Here is a 21967-nt window from a genome sequence, read left to right as displayed (position 1 = left end):
TCTCTTGATCCAAATCAACTTAATTAATGTACTATTTTTTTTAAGTCCTAACATGACAGGTTTTTTTTGAAAGAGAACATACTAAATTAAAATGATCACAAGAGTGAATTTAGGTCTTATGCTCAGAAATAGGAGAGAACAGTTTGGATTTAAGAGCTCTAACGCTTCCCTGGACAGAATTGGTTATAACGTCTACTATACCCAGGCAGCCCTCCCTTCATACCCGAGGGACAGGAGAGCTAATGTGTTTTTTTGTCTTTAAGTAGAAAATGTATAGGGCTTTGTGAGGGATTAGATGCAGGGAACGAAGAAGAATGAGGACCCTTAGGATGAATCCCAGGTTTCTGGCTTGGGCAACTGGATGACGTCATGTCTGTGGCATACCAGATTCTGCACTGGTTGCTGGGGATATACTGGCAAACAGATATACGGTTTAGTCCTGGCCCATGGGTAGGAAAAAAGGGCTGCCAGAGGAGAGTAGCTGCAACAACGATTCTGTCTGGATGAGCACTGAAATGTGTCAGAGGGGAGGTTAACATGGGAGTCGGGTGGTGAACTGAGGAAGCAAGAAAGGGAGCCCGTCTGAGGCTAGAGGAAAAGGAGATGGAATCTGAGAGCGTTCTTACCTGATGGTCTTTATTTTCTTAGAGGAAGAGAAGGCTAAATGACTCGTGGGCAGGAATGGGTGAGCAATCTGGACACGAGTAGTCAAGACTTAAAGTAACCGCTTTTAGGAAAGCAAAGGGAACTGTCCAAGGAAAAGAAAAGGGGCTGCTGAGCAGGGATGAAGCAGGCTCTAAATATACTTAAAAGCCAAAGATCTGCAGTGGTACCTGTCATGAGGACAGTTGTCATTTTCTCAGTTGCCTATGACATTCCTGGGCCAGGGCTATGAAAAACATGTGTGTTTACCTAACAGTCACCAAGTCGGTTCCACGTTCATCTCCAAGAGAGTGGTTCAGTGATCTTCAGTACTCAACTTAACAGGGGATACAGACAGAACATGGGGTTTATGCCCCGACTCACCATTTTGCATTTTCTCTAACACTTAAGCCAGTGCCTGAGAGGACAGTGGTTCTGTTGGTTGGCTCTTCGGTCCAGAGAAGCTGACTCGGGTCTAAGGCAGGGGCGGGCAGGGCAGCTCCATCGCTGACCAGGACCACAGGCGTGTCTGGGGCAACAGTGCACTGCTCCTCGAGAGTACGTGGAGGGGCGGGGGGAGCAGGGGGTGAAGCCACAGGGGGTGGAGGCACTGCAGACTCGGGTTTGCCTGTGGTCTGCTCATCGGTCCCAGGGACGGTCTGCTCAGGTTTGAGACTCTCCACCCTCGTCTCGGAAGGGTCTCCTCTAAGGTCGGACGTGCCAGAAGTGGTTGCCTCTGAGGATGGTCGAGAGGTTGGCTGCTTGCCGGTTTTTTTCTTGCCCTTTGTGATTCCCACTGTCCCTGTTTTGCTAGAAAGTGTCTCCTTTGAAGCTCTAGGACGAGATGAGGTGGAGGAAGTCGATGGTGAAGCTGATGCTTTGGACCCAGTTGGTTTTTTTGAATGAGAGGAACCAGCTAAAATAGAGAGATTTTGCATTAAAAGTCAAAGAAGGCTTTTAAATAAACGAACGAGTTGCAATTGTCAAATCATGATGTTCTTCTCAAAATGTGAACATTTGTTGAATACAAGAAAATAGACTAATAATGATAAGTTTTACTTTCTGCCCCCTCCTTACCTCAAATCTAGGAGGGAGCCAGTGATGCTGAAGGCAAAACCCTAGGGGACAAGAGTCCTCTCCTAAGGAGACCAAGGAGTCCCTCTAGTTTTTTTTTTTAGCTGGGCCCAGCCAAAGGGAAATGCTCCTTGTCCCACAGGTCACCTGAATAAGCCCTTGTATGCTCCAAAGAAGGAACATTACAGTGTACAGAAGACAGACAACAGCTGTCTGGGTACAGACAGCTTGTACGCATCACAAATTATACATGTTCTGTGATGTCTATTTGGGAGTGGAGTGGCCCACATTCAGAAACAGCCCCAGTATGTGCCTCTAGCTCCTTTCTGGACCAGAAACAAATGTACTCAACTCCAAACTAGTTATCCCCATGGCTCCAGAGAGAGAAGCTGGCCAGGCTGGCCCACACCTCCGTCTACAGTGGTGATGGGGCAGAGTAAAAACATATGGCCACATATGAAAAACAAGTCCTCTTCAAAATATCAAAAGGCAGAAAAGATGGTTTTTTGCAAAAAAAAATGTCTAAATGGGGAGCATTCGAATAACGTGAAGAGAAAGAAGTGTCGTTCTCCGATCTTGTGACACTTTCACAAATCCAATCTTCCTTGCCACTTCTGTTCCTAGAAGGTCTTCACCGGAGGATGGTTGTGACCATTAGAAGGATAGTCTGCCTTTTGGATGGGACTGCCTTCAACCAAACCACTTTCAGGAAAACAAAGCTTAACTCTGCTTTTTTTGGGTATCATTTTGGGAGACACAGTCTTTTGTTTCATGACCTTTACTATCTATAAATTTCTCCTAATTGCTTCTTCCATTGTAATGTGATGTGTTCTTTTCCGTGAGGGGTTAAACTATTGTGCGTAGAACTATTAGAAAATACCTCCTTGTTAGCATTATGGAGCCCATCCACAACAGATGTGACTGTAACTTACCTTTATGCTTATAACTTTATTGAAGTTGGCTGGGAGGGTCAAGAGATAAAGAACAAATAAGGGAATAAACAATGAGATGTAAGATGTCATCAACTCCAATATACTTTAAAAAAGTGAGTTTCACTTGGTGACAAGATCCAGGCTTAAAAGAAACCTCTATTCCTTGGGGGCTTTATTATTTTAGATACACACAACTAGAATTCATACTACCCCAAGTCTGGGCATGCTAACACTACTTCTTTGAAGCTAACAATCTTCACTTCCTAATAAGACAAAGGTATTAAGCATATTTTTACTATCTAAGTCCATTCTAAATGTATTTTTCCCAACAAAGATCTAAGGATTTGATGTCTAAACATGTTCAATTTTCTTAGGTAAACCGAACAGAATCCATTTCACATATCAATGTGTATTATATAGATAGATAGATAGATAGATAGATATAAATATAGAGATAGATACCTCTTTCTCTCTCTATATATATAGATATATACACAGAGATATATATGTGTGTATATGTGTGTATATATATATATATATATATATATATATTTTTTTTTTTTTTTTTTTTTTTTTTTTTACAGAAACTTCTTTCTTTTGTAACAGCCAAGGTAACTTGAGCTGCACTTAAAGGAAAAGACAAGTTTTGCAATGCCTGGAGCAGAACTTCAAGTCACACTTTTCGAGATACTTCTTTATGTATCTTCTAAAATGACAAGACTTTGCTGAAATCAACCGTATTACATAAGTTACCCTGAATTAAGACTATGACTAAAAAAAGTAAAGCTATCTCTCCTCCGTTAAATACTTCTGTGTTTACACTGTATGTAACAATGAGAAAGAAAAAAATACCAGAGATATGACCTTATTTCACTCACCAAGCAGGTGAATGTGCTAAGCCAGTATCTGGTTATCTGGAGGTCTATACTAACTTAGGAATTGAAGAAGAATCTTAATTGATAGCTTTTACAAGAACTTAACTCATCTGACTACAAATCAAGAGTAGTATTTGGAGTCACTTTTCTGGAAGGCCAACAACATTATTCAAGTAAAACAAAGGTGCCATGTAGAAAACTCTAAAGGGTTACAAATGCAGTATCAGCTGGATTCTGAAGGAGTTTAATCAGCAGTTGATGAAAGTATCCTTGCACAACTGGCTTGTTGGTATAGTTCAGTGCAACTTCTGTCTCTCTGTGATGGCCTGAGAGAAGAGCAATGCTGTTATTCACACTATGGGCCAGTGGAACCTCTTTTAAAACAATGGATAATAATATGACTGTAGTATTCTCCTAGAAGATCAAGAATCTATAAATAAGCCTTCAAGTAAAATATCTGGAAATAAGTCAAAATCTCTCATGCAAGCTGTCCCCTGCCCTGGCATTAGTCACCAGCTTTCTTCTGAGAGAAGTAAGAGAGTGTCTAAGTCGAGTCAGTCGTGAGCTGCTACCACATGGGGCACAAGAAATGGGAAAGTCTGTGCAATTCCCCAGCATGGGGTGATTTGGGCTTTTCTTTAAGAAGTGGACCACTGCCTGCCTCATTTCAAGCACTGCTTGCAGGGTTTGCAAGGTAGTCTGGGAAACACAGAGATACCAACAAGAATGGACGCTGACCTGGGAAGGGCAGCTGGTGCCTGAGGAAATGGCCCATAGGCACTGTGAGCACAATGTTCTGAGACATATCATTTCAGAGCTTTTTAGCAAACACTCAGACACTCAAGGTCAAAGGCTGAAGAGAGGAGCACAGGTAGAGAAATACCTATTTGTATTTGGAGTTCCGTTATACTGTCAACTAAGCCCTTCTCCGCATTTGAGCATCATGGGTATAAACGATGGAGGGAAAAAGATCAATACGAAGGCATATTCTGGTAGCCAATGGCAAGAAAGCTGCTGCTGATTTTAAGGAAAATAAGGTTTGCTACCACAGGAGAATTTTTTGCATGTTAATGGGAAAGCCCATTTAGCGTGTATACTTTGATGACTGTCCTTTTTAAAGCTGGTGGACCTGGAAGCTTCTTTATTCTACTTCATGGGAAAACTGGGAGCACCACTTTGCATTAAGCGTCTCTGATTTGAACGGAAAGTGGGACACACATTACAAGCAGTTACCGTAGGTCCCCCAAACCACCTCTGGCAGTGTGCTCTAGTGACTTGTAAATGGACTTCTAGGACGCTGTTGCTTCCAATACACTGAAGTCTGGAAAACAGCGTGGAGGGTGGACACTGAGCCTGTGGCTCTCAACTCCATTGAAATGGCTGTGACTGCACCGTAGAGGGTGGTGGCGTGGGGCTGACCTGATAGGATCCTTCGGCATTTGTCAGTAGAGAAATGACTGTGTGTGCGGAAAGACTTAAGATACTAAGAGCCAGCAGAAACGTCAAAGATGTAAGTGTCGTATTCTTCTGTGCAACTTAAGATAATTTGGAAGGAAAACTCAAGCCAAAAGGCCACCCAGAAACTGAAATAGGCAGAAGGCCAGTCGGTGTGTACATAATGCACTATCAGATCATGGCCATTCATCAGGCATATGACGCCCTGAATTCTTGCACTCGTTCTTACACAGAGAGTGGATAGTTAGGGTGAAAGAGGTCTCTTCACCCAAAAAGTAATGAGGTCAACTAATCAACTGGTTGACTTTCCTTTGGTAGAGACGGCAACAAAGGAACCTCCTGTGTACTGTCTATGTCAAAACTAAATCCACCGGTGTTACATTCTAAGACACCAGACACCGAAAAGTCCATCATTTCTAGAAGCAATCAGCCCCACCCAGAGCCAAACACCCTAGACTCCAGCCCCCAGGGGGCATACTCACCAGCCTCTCGGGTCGTGTTTCGGCTTGCTGGCTTGGGTGGAGGGACGGGGGCCTGCTTACCAGGAGCCTTGGTAATTTTTTTAATAGGAGGCACTTCGTCACCCTTGGGGCTTACCCCAGCAGCAGCCCCTTTTGGAGGCCCCGGTGTTTTTTTGGGCTTAGGTTTGGGTTTAGGCTTAGGAAGAGCTGGAGGAGGTGGAGCAGGAGCCGGTGTTTCAGGGTGGTTTTCAGTGTTCTCTATAAATGAGAAAGTGAACAGAAGCACACTGATACAGACAGACACCACATAAACGGAAGGAGCAAGACATATGGCGACAGTGATACAAACACGCGGCTGCTTGGCCCTTGGGAACCAGTGTGGGTTCTACACCAGGGGGGGCACAGCTGGGGGGGAAAACGGACCAAAGGTACCAAGGCCGAAAGCCAAACTGGGGCGCACTGCCTGCGTACATATACCATTCCTGTGATAAAACAGGTTGCCCAAGTTACTCTGATGAAGTTGTGCTGAGGAGGAGCCCCCATGTCCACTGCCAGGGGCTGACACCTGCCGTGACACCGGAGGCTGCCGGGTGAGGATAGGAGGCTGGGTGGGCAGGAGGGCTCAATTGAAACTTAACAAAACGGAAGGGCACCTGGGTGTGGCTGGTTAGCCCACTGCATGTGACGCCAGGGGGCTGACAGCGAGGCAATGACTGGACTCCACGACCTTCATACCCTCTGAGGAGAGACCTTCTCTCAGGAGAACTCACACCCTCAACCAGAAAGGGATATGAGCGCTGTCTCATTGTGGTCAAACATCAGTAATTTTCTAAGCTAAGGGAGACACTGTAGAATCCTTTCCTGTAGAATCCACAATCCTGTGCTTGTGGAGAAGCACAACGCACTGAAGAATACACTACTTTCTACTATTAAAATACTCTCAAGCTCTCCCAGGAACACAATTCCCGTTTTTCAGTAACTTCCTCTGACCTTTTCAAACAGTGTCACAACTACAGGTACAGAGGGCACAGAATCCCCCCAAATATCAAATTTGTTTTGACATGTAAACACAGGTAACAATTTTGAAAAGACAAAGGTTGGAATCCATTAAACGATAATTCATACCTAAGAACAGAAGCCTCTCACAAGATTTTGCCTAACTGGAAGAGAAACGGTCTGAGTCTCTCATTATCAAAAGTGGATGCTGGGTGTTCATTCATGTACTCACGTCTGTATTGTTTCTAATAGTGGCTGACTGAAATTAAAATAAATTAAAATACAGTTCTGGTCCAAAGAGCTAAGCAGCATTTCTTTAAAAATGAAACACAATTAAAAAAAAAAAAAGACAGTATTAAGACAAGACCAAGCCTTTACTGGATATAGCCTCCCATTATTGAATGACCAAGAAAGGGCTTTGATATTAGAATGCATCCTATTTTATTATGATCTCTTTTGTTTCATTTCTCATTCTCGTGAGTAAAAACTGAGAATTCCCCCCATTTTTTGGACTACATCCCATCCATCCACATATATAACCGCCATAAGAATGATTAAAAAAATTTTATATATATATTTTTTATATATATTTATATATATATATTATATATATATATAAATATATATGTATTTTATATATATATATGCATGTATATTATATATATACATACATATATATATATATATATATATATATATATATATATATATATAAAGAGGGGCACCTGGGTGGCTCAGTCGGTTGAGCGTCTGACTTCAGCTCAGGTCATGATCTTACAGTTCGTGAGTTCGAGCCCCGCACTGGGCTCGCTGCTGTCAGTGTGGAGCCTACTTCGGATCCTTTGTCTCCCTCTCTCTCTGCCCCTCCCCGCTTGCACTCTCTCTCTCAAAAATAAATGAATTATTTTTAAAAAAATTAAAAAAAAAAAGAATGATTCGAGTTATAGTAGTTGATCAATAAAGCTTTTATTTTATCTTCTCCCAGCCATGAAACCTACCACAGTCCCCTCCTGCCACTGAACTTTTCTTATATTTATAGTCTGAGCTACTTACTCAGTATTTACCAGAGGCTACTTTGTATGTGTGTCTTTGTGTTGTATGTACATTGTATCTTTCTAGCTAAATAGTGACTCTCTTAACCTACCTGGTCTGAAGCAGAAGGCCACTTACTCACAAAAGTCAGAGTCAAGAACAATACAAGTTGATGGTACACGCAAATCACTTCATTTCAACATAAAACATATAAATCTATGTTGACTTGTGATGTGGGGCAAAGGCCTACTCTTTACATACTTCTTGAGATTATTCTTTGTAAGATTAGACAGCTGCATAACGCACAGAGATCAAGTCCTCTCCACGGTGAGAGCCCATGAACTCACTCATCTCCAGCACCGGGCATCTCCATTCTCTCTCACGCTATAAACCTTCACAGCTCTTCGCCTGTCCACACGGGCCTATCGCCGGAGATCTGACTTCTTTCTGCCTAAGGTTTCAAATTCTAAAGCTGTGCCCCGAAGAATGCGGTTTCTGGGTTTGGGAGGGAGGAGATGGTCACTCTGCGACAGCTGGGAGTGACAATCCCACCTAGGCTGAAAGTGAACCCGCTGAATGCGAGCTCTTCGTGTTCGTGGACAAGCACCGTCCACACCTCTGTCCTCTGTGGACTCTGCCAATGCTCTGTACGTGTTTGCCAGAGGGCCAATATTTATGTCTGGTCTGTGGAGAACCCTAAGTGGGGTGTATGTCTGTATGCAAACTGTATGCTCTTCTGACTGAACTGAAAATTCGTTTTGTCTAAAATGTCATATCCCTTGGGACACCTGGATGGCTCAATCGGTTAAGCATCTGACTTCAGCTCAGGTCACGATCTCGCGGTTCGTGAGTTCAAGTCCTGCGTCGGGCTCTGTGCTGACAGCTCAGAGCCTGGAGCCTGCTTCGGATGCTGTGTCTCCCTCTCCCTGCCCCTCCCTCACTCGCTCTCATTTAAACATTGGATAAATTTATCCATTTAAACATTGGATAAATTCGTTTCATGTGAAAGCAAAGGGAGCATTTTATCCCCCAAAAAGGAATTAAGAACAGCCAAAGGGTGAATTAAGGACATGGGATCGTGGATTTGCATGACAGTGAGACCATGAAAGGAGCAGAAGGAAAAGGGAATCTTGGGTTGTTGTTTGGAATTAAATGCTATCTTTCCAGAGAAATAAATGGTGATCTTGGTGTATGAGGTATTTTCTATTTAACGTAATACTCTGTAACGTGAGTCATGAGTGACGTTCTTTTTTACTCGCAGGAAGCAGCTTCCACACCAAATGCTTCCCCCCACTTTCAGTGTGGCTCTGGAAGGTGCACCATCCACACTGTGAGAGGGAGGCTTTGCTGCCTTATTAGTGATATGGCAGCATGTCCAGCATTTATTTCTATCTCTTTCAGTACAGACTAGCTAAGCAAGACGCTATCTTGGACCTTATTTGACCAAAAAGAACTGAATGTACTAATTCTAAGTACAGAATAAGGAAGCAAACACACTCTCAAACATCCGTGGACCTAGGACTATGAGGTCTGCCATCTGTTTAGAACATCAGGACCTGCTGGCTTAATTAACATAAAACTGTCAGCAACACTTTATTAGGTTGATAAGGGAAACACTTCCTTTGAAGTTAGGCCAGCCCAATGACTGACGTGCCACACGGACCAGACAAACACTAATGATGGACTGTTCCATAATGACGGGTGTGATTTTTCTTTTTTTTAAGGGTGTGATTCTTGAATGTGAAAAGACTGTATCAGGGACAAACCACAGATGGATTTGAAATTCAACAGTTTGGTGAGACAGGACAGTTGGACTTAAAAAAAAAAAAATCACTATTTGCATGAATACTTTCAAATTAATCCCCTTGAAATCTATGTAGGTCTGTTTTCTCTTTATGTTCCAGGGATATTATCATTAAAAATATTAATTTCTTATAGTCAGTACTTGTAAGTTTAACCAGAGTCTTTCAAGGAGCAGGACTAAGGAAAGCCCCTGAATACTATGCTTAATATTGAATAAAGCAAAACAATAAATTTCTAACAGATTGTTAATAGGGCTTCTAAAACTTCTGCAGGCTAATTAAATGCAAACAAGGGGTTATGGACTTTCAGAGAAAGTAATTTTAAATTACAATATCTGTCAAATGCCCTTTTGTTTCTTTGTTTTTGTTCTTTTGTCTTTGAAGGATTTGGGTCAAGAACAGAGGAAGAGAAGTTTGCTTTCAGCGGTTTCTAAGAATTCTCAAAATGCCTACAGAACTTAAACTAGGTCTGACAAGTTTTGCCATTCAACTCATAGGCAGACATTATAGAACAGGAAACAGTCTGTCTCCTAAGGATTCATTTCTATGCTGCATGGAATCATCTAGAATCAGTGACCAGGAACTTGTGAATGTCTTGAGGGGTCCTTGATAGACATATATTTTGCTGGTATCTTAACTGACCATAGCATATTCACTCTAGAAACCAAGGTCTTTAAAGAAGCCTTCAGAGAATAGCATAATTGCCCCTGGCATGTTTTGAAATTTCCAATTGCACAGACAAATCATAAAGCAGGTTTCTGTGGTTAATACAGTAACCACAGTCCCTAGCATCTCTGGGAACTATTCCTGGGTCTCTCTCAGACATGTCTAGAACCTCAACTAGGACCTACAACATTAAGTATCTGGATGCCACCAGCCAAGCTCCTACTAATGGAGACAGTGCTATGCTGAAACATCTTGGTTTTGATGTCCTACCATGCTGACATGCTCACAGGGGTCAGTTCTAACCAGTAAAAAAGATATTCAGATTGATACCATTTTTTCTAAAAAAAAAAAATAATAATAATAAACATAATACTGACATGAAGTTTCTGAGGGGGCGTCTGGATGGCTCGGTTGGTTAAGCATCCGACTCTTGATTTTCAGCTCAGGTCATGATCTCATGGTTCATGCAATCAAGCCCCACGTCAGCTCTGTGCTAACAGTGGAGAGACCCTGCTTGGGATTCTCTCTCTCTCTCTCTCTCTCTCTCTCTCTCTCTCTCTCCCCCTCTCTCTGCCCCTGCTCCGCTTGTGTGCTCCCTCTCTCAAAATAAATAAACTTAAAAAAAAAAAAAAAAAGCTTCCAAGGAAAGGGTAACATTCCCAGATATGGGGCGCCTGGGTGGTTCAGTCGGTTAAGCATCTGACTTTGGCTCACATCATGATCTCATGGTTTGAGGGGGTTGAGCCCTACATTGGGCTCTGTGCTGACAGCTCAGAGCCTGGATCCTACTTCAGATTTTATGTCTCCCTCTCTCTCTGCCCCTCCCCCACTCATACTCTGTCTCTTTCAAAAATAAACATTAAAAAAAAATTCCCAGCTCTCTAATGATTGAAGAGAATATCCCTTCTGATTATTACTGTTAATTAATGCTTAATTGATTGTTAATTAATTAAATAAAAAAATAAATAACGATGTGCTTACAAAATGGACGCATCTACCTAAGAAAATCATCCTATTTCTCTTCACTAGTTATAATTTCGCTCTTCTTTGTATTTGCAAACCTGCTCTCTCTCTAACTGGTCCTAACCTAAGAACCACTGTTTGGAGCCTACGACCTGATTCTCAATATTGAGCTGTATTGAAACAAAAGAATAGGGGGTTTCTCTTGATTTTACCTTTCTTATCTTCTGCCTTTTCCTCCAGAGGTGGTGCTTTTTCAGCTACACAGCCATTACCTTCTTCAGATTTTACTACATTTTCCTCTCGGGTAGATTCCTCTCCGATGGGTATCATGTGCCCGTTTGAATTTTCAAAGTTAACTGCTACATCTCCATCTAAAATGGGGAAAGAAACACCTAGATGTCTAACTTGATGGTTTTCTTAAAACCCAGTTTTCCAGTTATTAGGACTATAGGGTTTGGGTTCATGTATCAGGCCCTGGGAACCAAATACATCCTGTATTGTTTCACCATGTTTTACTGAACATTTCATTCAAACAAAAAGAGCTAGGAAATCCTTAGTCTTGGGGGAAAAACAGTAATGGTGGGGATATCCACGTGCCCTTTTAGGACAGTAGAAATTATTATCCTAATTATGAAATATCCCAGGGCAGCACAGCCCTTCTCTTCTTGCGTTTGGTTTTGTTGAAGTCAGGACTTAGGAGTCTCTGTCATTCAGACACTGAACGGTAAAAGGAGAAATCTGAAAAATGGAATAAACATTTTAACAAGCACTAAAAACACAGGTGAGTATAAGTACACAAATAACATGAAATGTAGTTACACATACAAATGATAAGAGGGATAATATGAAATTTTCCAACTGCCACTGTCTCCAGATTGTTGCATCTATGATATGCTAACTTTACATAGAAAGATAACTGCCACTCTGTATTCAGGAAAAGCTAGTAGTGAGGCTAATTTTGTTTTCATTTTCTTACTTATGGAAGTATTAAAATGTATTCAGATCATTGTCACATATAACTGACCAAAAGCCTTTAATGTGACCTAATAATAATTTGAAAACATTAGGGGGAAAAACATGTAATTAAAAGAAAAAGTAATTGCAGAGGAACTTTTTAAAAATCACAACTGAAAATAAAATTTGCAATATGTTATCTAAATCAGAAATAACTAATTTTAATCCCTGAACTTTCATAATTTTTAGAAGCCTCAAAAGTGAATAAGATTTTGCATAAACTCTTAACTCAGTGATACTTGAAAAGATTAACCTTAGGTCATATATGGAACATTTGAAGAGGCTTTGCTACCATTGTAAAAGTAATAATAATAATAATAATAATAATAATAATAAAGTTGAAGTTTTGACTTTGCAAACTTGAAGAAATGCATGATTACAGCTATTCTTATGCAGTTTTTTATTAATCTTATTTTGGCAATCGTTACAAATAAAACAGAGATCATCTCTCAAATTTTCATTAAATATGACTGAACTGCTTTGGCTCAACAATAAAATCCATTGGCCTTCTCCACAAAAACAGGCATGACATTTTAATAAGAAAAATACATATCATGGAATTATGTCATGCTCAAAATGAAAACGAAATTGTTGCTTAAGCCATATAACTTCCAAGTACCTATAATCTGGTTCCTGTATAAAAGTAAAATAGACAATAATTGAAGGTAATGCCATTGCAAATAAACCTTAACTATTTCAATAAAATTAAGGTAATACTTTTCGAAGAGTATAGGTCAAACCAAAATGAAACCAAAAGACTCTTCATTCTTATTATTAGATCCCAAGGAATTCACTATTAAAAACAAGGGAGGGGAGACATAATGTAATGTCCAGGTATTAGACACAGGAAAACCAAAAACTAATGCAAGAATGGAAAATTCCAAACAAAGTAGAAAACCACTTCTTTATATAAAAAAAACCTCAATTTTTAGGCAACCCAAATATAAATTTACCTTTGAGTTCTCTGGCTTTAGTTGATAACAAAAATATGCTGAAGTTATGTTAATGAACATTTAATTCTGTTTCAACCCTTATTAAGCTAGAATTCTGTAGTAGGTTAAAGAACCGATTTTTTAAAATCTAGAACAAAAAAGCTAGAGAGAAAATTAATAGTCAAGGTGCAATAAGAAATTGGATTATCACATAAAGTCAACAAAGTGGAAAGATACTTACTTTGAGGTATGAAATAAAGCTAGCGCATATGAAAATAACTGTAGAAAAAGGAGACACATATGTGATAAATACAGAATTCAAGAATAAAACACAGTAGAGATGAAGTTATTAATAACTAATTGGCGTGTGTATTGAAAAAGTTTTCTAGTTTTGTACGTTATTGTAGAGTTAGAATAAGTTAAGTCCTTGATACAGTTTATGTATGTAAGTAAAACACACACACACGTGCTGGCAAAGGACAGCAGGGAAAGACGCTGGTGTTATAGCAATAAGAGCATTCGTGTGCAAAGGCAAAAGGCAACTCAAAAAAGGTTGTAAGCTTAAAGTGAACCAAGAGATACACAGACGTCTGGGGGCTTTACCTCCTTCTGCTCAAACAAGTGTATCTGGGATATAGTTCACAGAGAAACAGAGATAAGGAGAAGGCTGTGAGACCAAAAGGTGAGTGACTCATCAGAAGGTTAAAAAGTACACCACAGGAGAGAAAGAAAGGAGGCTGGAAGGCAGGCAGAAACATCTCCTTGCCCTCGTGTTAAAGCTACGGGGAGAGATGGAAGGAAAGAACCAGAAATAAGGAAGGAACTTGGACTAGACCTTGGAATTCTCAGGAGAGAAGGCCAATTGTTGAACTTTTAGCTGGAAGTTAGATCTGACTGTAAAAAAGATCATCTAAAAGGAATAATAATAATAACAATATAGCTGAGAGTGAGGGTGTGGGGTGGTGTGGGGTGGGGTGGGGTGTGGTGGGATGGGTCAAACCTAGGGGAGCTGGAGGGATTCTAAAAGCCTATCTGGCTCACTGAATAAAGGGCAAAATTGACAGTAAGTGTCAAGAGAGCTGAGGCAAGGTCAAGCAGATCGAGGCAAAGAATGAATCTTCACTGGTAGAAGACAGGAGGCTGTCACCAAGCACAGCAGCTTCCAGTCTCTGGCTAGAGCTGAAAACAGACCGAAACTCTCAAGATAATTGTTTTTGGAAAAATGACAGAAAACTCTTTTTTCCAGCCCTTGGTTGAAAAGGGGAAAAGACTGTTTACTACAGGCATCACCAGGAACTTTCAAGGTTTAGGTCATTTCTATAGGTCCACTTAGGGGCCACGAAAAAGGCAGAAAGTACAATTCAGTAACTTATGGCTTCCCAAACATTAAACCTATTACAGTACGTTTAGGTGAAAAATTGTTTTTCTTCTTTTATGTTTTAAAACTTGTAATGTTCAGTTCACAAAAGTTACAAAAAGGTCAACCAGTGTCCGATTTCTGGGAAATAAGTATATGATATCATAAGCGATCAAGTACATAGTTTAACAGATTAGGCAGAGCAAAAACCAATCAACACTAAGGATTTCTTTAAACTGGCCATTGCCACTTGTTTTTAGAAAAAGTAAACTTTTTTCTAGCTATGATTTTTTTAATCAGATAAAAAAAAGGGGGGTCTTTATATCTGTCTTTCATACTCGGTAACAGTTTCATCATAAATTTTTCCATTTTTCCTTTCTTTAAAAAATTTCCAAATTGGGGTGCCTGGGTGGCTTAGTCGGTTAAGCATCTGACTTCAGCTCAGGTCACGATCTCACAGTTTGTGGGTTTGAGCCCCGCATCAGGCTCTGTGCTGACAGCTCAGAGCCTGGAGCCTGCTTCGGAATCTGTGTCTCTCTCTCTCTGCCCCTCCCCTGCTTGTACTCTGTCTCTGTCTCTCTCTCAAAAATAAATAAAGATTAAAAAAAACCCTTTTTTTTTAAATTTCCAAATAAACGATACCAAACAATTACACTGGCCAACCCCAGAAAGGGTATTACTCTCCCCAGAAAGGGGATTGATTGCTCAGTGGATTTGTAATTTTTCTCCTGCCTCCCAAGAGATTAGAGGGGAGACAGATTTTAACATTTCAAGTCTACCTTCAACTGACAATAAGTTAGGGATGTGCATTTTTTTTTTAAGCCCCAGACAGGAAATAAATAGCTTCCTAGTAATGGAAAACTAGAGAAGACATAAAATTCATTCATAAAACAGAATGAGAAAAGTATAATAGGTCAGAGATTGAAATCAAATGCCTAAAACTGTGAGGGCTCAAGAAAAATGGTATTATTCATTCCAGACTTTTCCCTACATTCTTTGAAGCAGGAGTCAAATAGTAAAGCATTCCCTAGCCCTGTTCAGGAATTATTCAGATGTTGGAAAAAGTGTGTCATTTGGGTTTATAAATAGTGAATTCCAAAAGATGTTCTCTGCAAGGCACATTTATCAGAAAAAGAGAAGTAGTATGATTTCAATTCCAAATTAATAATACTTTGTTTCATAAAAGTACAGTAATACAACTTTAGCCCAGTAAATATCCAGGGGGTGGGGCAAGGGAAGGCATGAGGTAAATCAACAATTTTGCAACAAAAATTCCCTTTAGTTTTAATAGTAGTGGGAGCAATGAAAATTGTTTGGCATTACTTATTTGGAGAAATAATCAATCTCGGTGTCTTCTTCTGAGGGTCTATCTTGGTTTGTAGCTAATCCTTGTCTTTTTGAGCAAGACTCCCTCTTGGGAGGGTAATAAAAAGGGGCAGGGGAAGATTAGGGGCAGGGGAAAAATACTTGGAAATAGTAATTGTTAGTGAAAAGGTGAAAGACAATTAGATTCAAAGAAATGAAAAGAGCACAACGGTAGGAAAATTACTTGAGAGAATGCATAAAGCAGATTAATTTGTCTATTCATGCCTTACTGATCGAACATTTGAATGTATTATAGAGAATAAAGGACAAGAGGTACATTGACATTTCTTTTCTCTCTCTTTTTCTTTTACTGGTAGATTGAAGAAACCCAAAGGCACCAGCCAAGCTAAAACTCTGCATTTACTCAAACAATTGAGATAACTTGTATAGAAAGACTGAAGCTCAAGAAAAGAAGAGGGGTCATATAAGCATTTGTATCTTATCTGTATCTTCAGCCAGTTCACCTTTGGAGAGCTTTAGGGTTAGTGACGTACGGTGAAGGACTCACCAAGAAGGTCATTGAATTTCTTTTCTAGAATACCTTCGATCCTCTGCAGCCCACAAAGGCATTCTGAATTAAAGCAAGATTCTCAGAGGGCCGTACTCACTGCTTTATCTCCCAAAGACCATGATCATCTTAAATTTCAAAAGAAAATGAAAGAAAGACCAAAGAATGAGGGATCAAGTTACTTTAAATGTATGATTAATTTCCTCACCTTGATCAGGCAACTCCTTAAGAACGCCCCTTCTTATCAGCTCCTCTCTACTTTGTCTTGTGGATATCTTCCTTTCTAATACTTTTAAAGAGAATAAGCATAAGTAAGAATCAAGTCATTGCTTAAAATAATTATGAAAAACATTGCAAGTAGAATCGAACACATTTATTCTGTTCACTTGAAGGCTCAAACCCCAGTGTTTCTAGTCGTCTCGGAAAACATGTGGTTGGAGTCAGTATCATTAGGACAAAGGCAAAGGACTGCAGCCCATGCTCTGAAACCCAGCCCCTGGGCCTGGTCCTTCAAATGACGATGTTTGGCCAAGAATCCAGACACATGATTTCCTATCAACTAAAGAGCACACAGTTTGCAATATTCCTTTTTTTAGGCATTCTAAAACCGGCTTCTGTGAATATGCAATGTATGTAAAGGATATGTATGCTTACATGTAAACCAAACAAACAAACAAACAAACACTCAGTAAATATTCAGGTAATTCATCTGAATCCCAGTGAAAAAGGACTACTCTTCCTCCTGCCATCTATCACAAAAGTCCAACACATCAGATCTCTGTGACTCATTTCCTTGCCATACTCAAAAGGTCTAGCATGTTCCAGTATATCCCCTGACAAACCCCAAGTCTTAAGAGGATGGAATGAATTCATGCTTTCACAGGCATGTAAAGGGGTGGGGATCTCAACACTGCCTCTTCCTTCTGGAAGAATTTAAATTCCTGTTACAACTTCAGAGTGGAGGAGCTCAGGGTGGGACTTTAATAGTATTCACTTTATGTGTATATAATATTAGTTTCCTGAACCCTGCAGGTCTGACTCTACTCCCCACTTTGAGGGGCCAAAGAGGTGTGTAAAATTAATACAGAGTCACGTCACCTACTAATCCTCTGAGCCGACATTCTCTGACGTGTGTTCTTATACAAGTCTCTTCCCTCTAGATGCCCTGTTAGAAAAAGCATCTTGACACAGAAAAAGGGGCCACAGAAAGGGCAATTTAGGTAGAAGGAAAGGTATGTTGGTGGAGACTGGGTAGCCACAGCAGGACTGGATTCTGTTTCCCCCTAAAATTCCTATTCCTGGCCTCAAAATTTGCAAATCCTGGAACCACATGAACAACATCATTTCAAGACCCAAACTAAACCCCATTACTGCAAGCCCTACTCTGACACCCAGAAACAGAACTCGTACTAACACTAAGCACATGTTTTCTGGGGGTGCCCCAGGTGGCCTGAAGTAAGGACACTTTGAAGACAGAGAAGGGAAGGGAGAGGTGTGTCTTGGGCCAAGAGCTTTGGGCCAAGCACCTGCACGTCCTCAGTAAGTGTTTGGTAATGGCATGAGTCCCAGAATACCAACACTTAGTCTCTCTTGAAGAAACTGAAATATTTTTTACCTTTTCTGATAACCATTAATTGTGTATTCCTCTTTAATCCTGGTATTTGTCTTTTATCCTGACCTTTATCGTGACAAAGGTCAGAGTAAAATTTGATATTTAACACAGATTTCATATGACAACTCCGACGAAATCTGTTTCCTCCTTCTTAGAGACCTGAATTCATTTTTATTTTATTTACCGCATATGTGCCCTTTGTTCCTGGTTTTGTCAAACATAGTTTTGGATAGAATCAGAATATAAACAAACAAGACAATGAATAAATGAATGAGTGAATGAACAAATGGTCAAAAAAATAATCACGAACATCTTATTGGTTCCAGTGGAGACACACACACACACAACTTCCCGTCTTCCTTTAGATTACCACCCACCGTCACTCTCCACCCTCTTCCAGAAGCAAGTAACAACAGCGCCCGCGAATGTTGGTCATTTCAACGGACAAAGTTAACTGGGTGGGGGAAGGGGGGGGGCAGCCAGAGCTGTTCTTTGATGGGAGTTCTTTTATGTAAAAAGAGTGCTGTTATTTCAGTACAGCTTCGATTTGTTCAGGCTTTTGTCAATGAGAACTCCTGTCAGCACAGGAAGCCAAACAACACCCACAATGACACCATGGGGCACTGCAAAGACAGTGCAGGTGGTTCAGAAGGACCCTGACCACTGTGGTTCCCCAAGGATTGTACAAACCCATTCATGCTTGACTGGGGCTCTGAGGAGACCCGGGCCCGAGACAGATGGGGGCAGAAGACGGATGGGGCTAAATTTGTCCAGGGAAGTGACAACAGGACTTGAGGTGGGATAAGACCATAGAATGGGGAACAGATGCCAAGTTCAGGCAGCCGCACCGGGGTCTGGGCTGCTGGTCGACCTCTTTGGACCGCAGGACGCTCCTGCTGCTTGCCCCGGCCCCCAGGCCTGGAGGTGGGCCCAAGGATTCCAAGCTTGAGGACACAGGTGGCAAATGCAAGAGCAGGTGCCATTAGCCACATTCTGAGGGGCCAAATGCAGTCGATTCAGAACATGGTCCTTGTGGCTGTCTGCCCCTTCACCTTAGGAAACAACTTTTCATTGTTTGCTGTTTCTGCAGAGTGATCTAAAACATGAAGGGGTTGTCAGGGGTCCTGGATTCTAGTCCCAGAACTTCCACAATGAGTTCTGTGAGCTGTCTCTTCAGGTTCCAGTGCCTCTGATCTGTTATCTGTAAACTGAGGGACGCGATTCAGTGATCGCTAACGGACAACTCATCCAGCTCAAATGTTGTGTGATCCAGTATCATTAATCAAAGCCATTCTGTAATCACTGCTTTGGGCGCCTTTAAAAGCTTTCACTCTTGTACTGAAAGATCGTCTGAGAGCCCAAACCTATCTTTTGTTTCTGCCTTTCCATTATGGATCCCTGAGGATGCTTCAGTTTTAAGTTTTAAGCTTTCTGTTGCTTTAGTTCTAATTTAATCTCAGTTAAAAATCCCTCATCTTTCTTCCTTGCAAATTCTGGAGCTTTGAAGCAGCTTGGCTTCCTTCCAGGAACTGAAACCGACAGCTTTGTTCTTTGCTTTACCTCTTATAAACGGGCCCTGATAGGAAAACGTCTTGGCAATTTGTTTGGTCTTTGGCTGAGCGGATTTTTAACACGTAGTGCAGATAGCTGTGTACGGGGCCAGTGAGAACACACTGCAGGCGACTGAGCATGGAAAGTATGTTGCTGGGGCACAAAGTTCCAACCACTGCTCTCCCAGAAGAACAAGTATCACACTCTTCATCTTTTAAAATATTTGCCTCATGTTTATATAATGTCTGTATGTTTGCAAAGCACATTCACTGGACACTTTTTCATAGGCTTGGAAGCGTTCTGCATCGGAATGAGTCTGAGAGGTCACTCCCGTCCAACATGCCGCCCAAAGCAGGAGCCATTTCAGGAACATTCCTGAGATGTGCTCACCTGCTGAAAACATTCAGAGGCAGGATGGCCCTCTCCAGGCATCTGTCACCCTCGTTCTTAGGAAGATATTCCTCATAAGGAGTCAGAATCCCACTCCCTGTAATTTTACACGTTCATCAAACCCGTGCTCCCCATAGCTCTAAAGTAAGCCATCCGTGATGGGAAAATAGTCTGAGTTACCTTTGTGTTCACTGAGAGCAAAGTGGGTTGTTGAAGCCTCCTAGAACCTGATGCCTAGTATAGTATCCAACCAGCTGTTCTTTGACTCTGAAGTTCACACTAATCTGTGCAACGATAGCAATAATGTTGGGGGCCTCACAAATACTGCTGGGGAAGAGATTTAGCAGGGAGGTCAGATCATTGGATGCAGTAGCTAGGTCTCTCCATGAAAAGTATGGTTACCAGGTGAGTAAACAGCTCATGGTTACTTACTTTTATCCCAATTAAAAAAGCGTGTGTGGTTTTTTTATGAAGATCAAAGCAAACCCAAGGCTTCTGTTTTGCTCTCTGGATTGGGTGAATTCAAGTTCTGACAGTTCAATTCTGGTTACAACAGCACACGCTTTGCTAAGCGAAGGATGCACTGTGCCCCATTTTCCTGCCTTCACGCTTATACTCTGGTGCTACAAGTATTTGAAGAGGACCGATCTTCCAAAAACATCCAATGGCTGTCCATCCATCTCACTTTGAATTCTCTCTCTACTCCTTGGCATGGTCTCCACCATGCCCCCCAGAGGCTGCCCCCCCCCCACATGATGCCTCCCCGCCACCCCCCCCATGGGATCCTTTCGTCACCTCTCCCTCCTGGCTCTTTCTGCTCCAGCCCCTCCAGCCCTGCTTCTTGTCACCTGATGCAAGCAGCAAGCTCCTGCATGGTGGCCTCTGTCCTTACAGGATGGGATTTCCCCAGACCCCCACACGGCTCATTCCATCACTTCCTTCGAGTCTTTGCTCAAATGTCACCTTATCAGAAATCCCTCCATCGCACAGCCGTGGAATAGCTTGTTCGTCTTCTCGCCTCTGTCTACCTTATCCTGCACAGTATGTCCCCCCCTCCTGAAATGGGACCCACTCTTTAAATGGAGTTTCGATGAGAACCAAAGCTCTTGTTTTGTTTACTGCTGTTTTTCCAACAGTGCCTCGCAGGTTGTTGGAACTCAGAAAACATGTGCATTTGTTGCATAAATGAATAAAAGAAAATAGGCTAAAAATGCTAACAGTGCCCCTTCCCCCCCTCCAGTCTAAGAGAAAGCAAACGAGGCTTGTGGCAAAACTCTACGAACAGGAGTCTTCTGTTTTCTGCCCCCTCTGCTACTTGGCTGGGCCCTCCAAAGGGAAAATCCTGAGCTGTCTGTCCTATGGCTCATCTGAAAAAGTCTCTGTGTGCTCTGAAGAAGGAAGGCTGTAGTGTGAGGAGGACAGACGGCAGCCAACTAACAGGATGTAGCACACGACCGGGCTCATCATAAATTTTAAATGATTTATGATGTCCTTCTGGGCATGAAGCCTGCATTCAGGAGAGGAGGCCGGGGCACATGCTACCAGCTCCTTGCTGTGGACGCTCGGCCAGGATTTTAAATTACTCTGGAAGTATCTGGGAGAGTAAATCTTGTAGTCAACAAGCCACTTGTGTTTTCTTCTGGCGAGGAAAGAGAGTCCTAATTCTCAATTCTAACACCGTTTAATGACGGAACAAAACAGAAGAGCAATCAGACTACTAAATAAGCGTACCGTGTTATCTTCTTGGTGCTGAGTGCTGAATGGCCTTACTGTAAAACTGTGACAGAAACAGAGAACTGCTTGTCTCATGTTGAAAGCGTTCTAGAAGAGCCTGGCTTTGCTTTACCTCTCCTCAATAGCAGTTACAGAAAACAGAATGTCAGAAAACGGCCTCCTTTTTAAAAGACCCTTCACGAAAGCGTAGCGAAGTCATTTAAAGCAACCACCACCAAAATGCCACCCAACGGGACATTTGCAAAAACCTTCCAAAACATCTCAAGAACATAAGGCAGCGAAATAAAGCCGACGTCCCCCACTAAAAATATTCAGGGGTCTGGCCATTTTCTTATTTATCCATACCCTTCTTCTACTTAAAAATCCTACTGACTACAGAACAAGCCCGACTCATCTGAACCCGGCCAGGCTTTCCATTCTTCCCCTCCCTCTGTTCACCTCCCTTTTTCACAAGCCCCATGCTAAAGTCGAACCTTGCTCCTCACCATTTTAAAGACTTTCTGTACCTCCTCAGCTCCACTCCTTTGTTGTTTCTTTCTCCTCGAATCAGACCTTTGCCCTCTCTCCCTCTCTGGTGGAATCCTCCTAACATTCTAAGATCTCTTC

General features: G+C 41.6%; 1 protein-coding gene across 8 annotated transcripts in view; it reads right to left on the bottom strand.

Annotated features, from left to right (window-relative positions):
* PHACTR2 (phosphatase and actin regulator 2) overlaps window positions 1-21967 on the bottom strand; it is a 276161-nt gene that overhangs the window by 53830 nt on the left and 200364 nt on the right. For 6 of the 8 annotated variants that reach the window (XM_058735516.1, XM_058735513.1, XM_058735515.1 and 3 more), the window contains exons 3-6: window positions 16283-16363; window positions 11111-11269; window positions 5461-5697; window positions 1027-1558 (exon numbers count right to left, since the gene is read on the bottom strand). In XM_058735516.1, coding sequence (XP_058591499.1) covers window positions 1027-1558; window positions 5461-5697; window positions 11111-11269; window positions 16283-16363 — 1009 coding nt within the window. The remainder of the gene's footprint in view (window positions 1-1026; window positions 1559-5460; window positions 5698-11110; window positions 11270-16282; window positions 16364-21967) is intronic. The other 2 variants (XM_058735520.1, XM_058735519.1) reach the window with 1 other exon arrangement.

The sequence above is a fragment of the Neofelis nebulosa genome, chromosome 6 (assembly GCF_028018385.1).
Source record: "Neofelis nebulosa isolate mNeoNeb1 chromosome 6, mNeoNeb1.pri, whole genome shotgun sequence".
NCBI lineage: Eukaryota > Metazoa > Chordata > Mammalia > Carnivora > Felidae > Neofelis > Neofelis nebulosa.
This window is presented reverse-complemented; position numbering and strand designations above follow the sequence as displayed.